Raw genomic sequence first — 4,745 nt, forward strand, 5'->3', positions numbered from 1 at the left:
GTTAGTATTGCTACTAACGACCAGGATCTTGCCATCCTGCAAAACCGCAAAACATGAGTGGTACATCATGGGAATAGTGCAAGGACAAACTTTTTAAACTGGTAGCCCTTCTCTTTACCCTGGACTACACAAAACCGGGGCAAGATTCGGATCATCTGCAGCATTGATGTGTATTTTTCGAGCTTTTATATCAATGGACTAATAACACACAAGTAAATCAAATAGCTCTAAAATTACAACATTTCCGCAATAGTACAGATGTAGTTGTAGTAAAAGAGTGTCGAACCATAGAGAGGCGTAGGTTATTTAATTTGAGATTGATAAAATAAAATTTAGAGATGATAAAACACACAAGGATAAACACAACACACACTTTAGAAAATAGGATAAGAAGAAAGCATTGCTCCTATATGTCTCTGGCATATGAATTGGGATACTTCGATGGACTTCTACGATCAAGACTATGCTTAAGAGGATTAAGTTTGTTTTACACTCCCTATCCGTTGAATACTTCAAGGGAATTGTATACCTAGGGTAGGCTGAGCACATCTCCCAAGTTCTACTCTCTAACCTATCACCACTACTAGTTCGTGTAGCAAGCTTTAGATTAGTTTCTTCAATTACCAAACACGATAATTAAATCATATTAACTTAATGCCCACACGGAAGCGCAGCAGACACCAAACCAAAATTACAGATAAAAACTATCGATCCACTCGAGACTATCTCTTTGAACAAGTATCAAGTCTCGAGTTCCTTGCATATGAGTAATTGCCAAAATCTATGCTAAAGAGGCAATAGAATAATGGCTACAAAATTCTACCTATCTAGACGTCTCAAGATTAGTAGAATAATTAAACAATTCATAAACAAGAATCACACATAAATTAAACCATAAAAGTCATCAAAGTATCCAACAATTCACCTTACAACATATTCGGAGCAACAAAGAAGATCTAGCCAAACATACTAAAATGAATTACACCAAAAGAACCGTGAATCGTGAACTCCATGGTGTTCTCAAACTCTAGATGATGGATGATCTCCCCCGAGATGGAGTTTGGATCGTTCCTTCCTCCTCTCTTTTCTTTCTTCTTTCTCGTTCTCCTAATTTATTTTTTGGAATTTCTCTCCAGATTCGTTCCTTTTTCCTCCCAAGCAAAACCGCCAAACTGCCCAAGAAACTGCCAAGTTGCAGTTAAAAATGATTCACCCGGACGGGTGGATTTTTGAAACTGAAAAATCACCCAGCCAGGTGATAGAAATTCGACCATTTCTGGACTCCGTACGCCTTTCAAAAATCGCTCGACCAGATGTTTTGAAACATAAAATCACCCGACCGGGCGAAGTTAAAAACTTGAATGAAACTTTAAATTTTGGACATATGGAGTACTTAACAAAATTGATTTTTGTATACTATAATAGCCAATGGATCAAATTAGTTTACTTATTACTCCATTATTAGTATGTTGTTAATCCACTTGATGTATAAAATTACAAGCCGCCCTATTGTGTGTTCTACCGTTTCCTACACGCCACAAGAGAGAGAGAGAAAATAATCTCCATGATTAATATTTAATCATACCGATTAATGTTCCAATCAATGTAATATGCCGCAAAAAAGCCTTTGTCTAAAATTACTATCTGGGCAATGAAATTTACTGAACTAGCCTGAATTCAGATTTCGAGAGGGGAAAATTTGTTTTTTATCATTACAAAAGCTTATCTTTTAGGAACATATAAATTGACGAAATTACTGACGTTTGGAAATTTTAAAAAATAACTATTTCCCCGTCACAAGTTACTTGAGTCGTATTATATTTTAGGTTATCCCAAATTATTTGAGTCATTTCTCATTTTGGTTAATAGCAAAACATCTAATCACACGCATACTTTATTCTATCTTTTACTTTATTCTCTTCTCTACTTTATTTAATTCACTAAATACAACTTTCTTAAATCTCGTGCCGAAAAGAAGCATTTCAAGTAACGTGAGACGGATGGAGTATAATTTAGGACACAAAATAAATCGTCTCTAAGTTAATGGAAAATTATCTTAATTTTTGCTTTTTTAGGACGTTTCTATTTGTTTCCCTTAATTTTAGTTGAGACACCAATAATAAAGACACTTTATGAAGTGTTGATGGTATAATTAGAAACACAAATTAGTGTCAATAGTATTAAAAAGTGTTCTTCTCCGGGTGTTTTTTTGTTGTAGTGTATTTTTAATGCAATATTAATACTAGTTTATACCCTTTGATTTTTTATTTTAGTTTCCCAAAAAGATGTAAATGAGAAATATACGCATTTAGAGATGATTAGATAAGTGATTAGTTATTATCAACTGACTATTTTGTTTTAAGGAACACTTAGGTGCGATTATAATATAACTCATCATTATATAATTATTTATTTATTATTAAGTTATGAGATTATGGTAATTAGAAGTTATAATTATAATTTATTATCATATAATTATATTTATAATTATGTTGTAAGATTCAATCTCATAAACCAAATATAATGCTTATTTAATCATGAGCTATAATATTTCCACCAGATCAGACACATTGAATAAAAAATAAAAAAGTTCCAGCAGTCTTCAAGTAAGCAGGAGAAACAACATATTAGGCTTCGTTAGGATATATAATAACAGTTGTCGAAAATAACATAATAACAAGGCACAATTGTAATACTTATTTGTAAACTAAATCTAATTAACAAACCTACAGTCCTTCCTAATCTCCTGGCCTCCATTAAGGCTGCTCATTTTGATCATAGCTTTGGCAAAAGCAGTGTGGAAATCCCTTTTGGAGGTTGCAAATTTGTAGACCAAAGCCTTAGTTTGAGGAGCTGTGAGGAGTGACTGATCGGAGGCAAACAACGCCTGCCGGTTGAGTATGAGCTTGTAGTGGTTCGTGTCGAACGTGGTGGAGGAAGGATCCATGGCGACGCCCGCGTTGGGAGCCTTGTTCTTGAGGGGGCACGCGCCCCTCAGCGCCCCCGCAAAGGAGGGGCGGATTGTGGGGTCCACGTAGTGGGTGGAGTTGAAGTTACGGATCCTCTTCTCGAAGGAGGAGCAGTGCGCGAAGCCAAGGGTGTGCGCGCCTATGAGGGCGACTAGCTCTTGCGGGGAGAGGCCCCTTAGGGCGAAGGATTTTTCGAGCTGCGAGACGTTGAAAAGTGGGGATGGAAGTGTTGAGGTCTCACTTGCTTTCGATGTCCTCCCGTCTTTTCTTCCTTTTGGTACTTCCCATCTCGGCCCTCCTGACTACGAGTAAAAATTTAGTGGTTCAGACATACTGCTATTAATTAAATTGCTAAAATAACATTATTTTAGTGTTAAAGTGATATTGAACAATAGATAATGAAAAAATAGATTAATTCTATGTGAAAATTGAAGAGGGGCTATTTTTTCGAAATGAAGGCACTATAATATAGCATGTTACAGTACTATCTTAAATTAAACTTTAAACATACAAATTGATTTTATAAACCAAGGTCATTTCATAAATAAAGAGTATTGATATAATAAAGGGAAGTGAGAGCTACGACATATAACGTTGAAATAAAGCAAGCATCGTTTACTTTTGGGGTTTTTTTTCTTCATATTTTGACACTGAAGGTGATAATGATAATGATAAAATAGAATAAAGTTTGTTAGCATTATTGCAAAGGACATTGATCATTGCAACTCTTTTATTTCGCGTGCTTTACCATGATTGACAATTGAATGAACATGCTAGTATAATGAGATGCCAAAAAAGAGAAAAACAGTTGCTAAGTGATCATTTCATATATGAATCTTTTTCGTCATTAAATCTTGTTTAAGATATCGCTGTCAAGATCCATCTTATACTCTCTCATCCGTCCTCTAAAAATAGTCACTACAGAAACGATACGAGTTTTGACTCGCAATTGATAAATCTAATTGCGATAAATTAATATAATTTGGAAAAGAATATGCTTACGAGCACGACGGCATCTCTAGCTGCAAAGGCCAAAATATCAGCACACGAGACAACGGCGGGGCATACAGCCTCAACAGCTCTCTTGGCAGCTTCAATCACATAAAATGCATGCAGAGATTTGTTTGGTGGTGCATCTCTTTCTGCTTTGTTTCCACCTCGAGACTCCAGCAGTATCGATCCATCACAACCCTGTTTATTATTTTCAAAACAACTTAATTAAACTAGTTCTAATAACTATTCTCTGATATGTGTTGGCCTAGTAGTGTAATGGTTAATGCCTGAGACGACAGGTGATCTCATGTTCAAGTTCACAAATGCTATTAGTAGTAAAGTACTCCCCCGCCCAACAATACATGTACTCGGCACAAATTTTAAAAAATGTGAAGGAAAGCGAGTGTAAAAAATTACCGAAGAAACATTTAAATGAACACTTACCCTTATGAAACAATCATGAAAATGCATTCTGAGAAGTGTTGCAGGGACTGTTTTATCTCTAGATGTTGCATCTGTTACAACCTTAGCAACAATAGCCTCAACATTGGGACATGATACATCATACCTATTCATGCTCAATGCACTCCCCATTGCAACATATGATACTATTATTAACATTGTAGCACCAAAGGCCATACTAATATTCATATTTCTCTAATTTTCTTTTGTTGGAGAAGAGGGAGGCTTCTTCTTGATATATATATTGTTGTGATTAACAATCATGGACTCGTATTTATACATAAAGGAAGAGAAAATGAGAGATAGTGAAACCCAAATGAT

At 35.4% G+C, this 4,745-nt stretch overlaps 1 protein-coding gene across 1 annotated transcript; it reads right to left on the minus strand.

Annotated features, from left to right (window-relative positions):
• Positions 1 to 2,607: 2,607 nt before the first annotated feature.
• Positions 2,608 to 4,745, minus strand: LOC121780378 (peroxidase 64-like). The gene is made up of 3 exons (XM_042177970.1): positions 4,407 to 4,745; positions 3,972 to 4,160; positions 2,608 to 3,271 (listed from the first exon to the last, which is right to left on the minus strand). The coding sequence occupies exons 1-3, from the start codon at positions 4,611 to 4,613 to the stop codon at positions 2,714 to 2,716; spliced, it is 954 nt and encodes a 317-aa protein (XP_042033904.1). The 5' UTR covers positions 4,614 to 4,745; the 3' UTR covers positions 2,608 to 2,713.

Source organism: Salvia splendens, chromosome 19 (genome assembly GCF_004379255.2).
Source record: "Salvia splendens isolate huo1 chromosome 19, SspV2, whole genome shotgun sequence".
Lineage (NCBI taxonomy): Eukaryota > Viridiplantae > Streptophyta > Magnoliopsida > Lamiales > Lamiaceae > Salvia > Salvia splendens.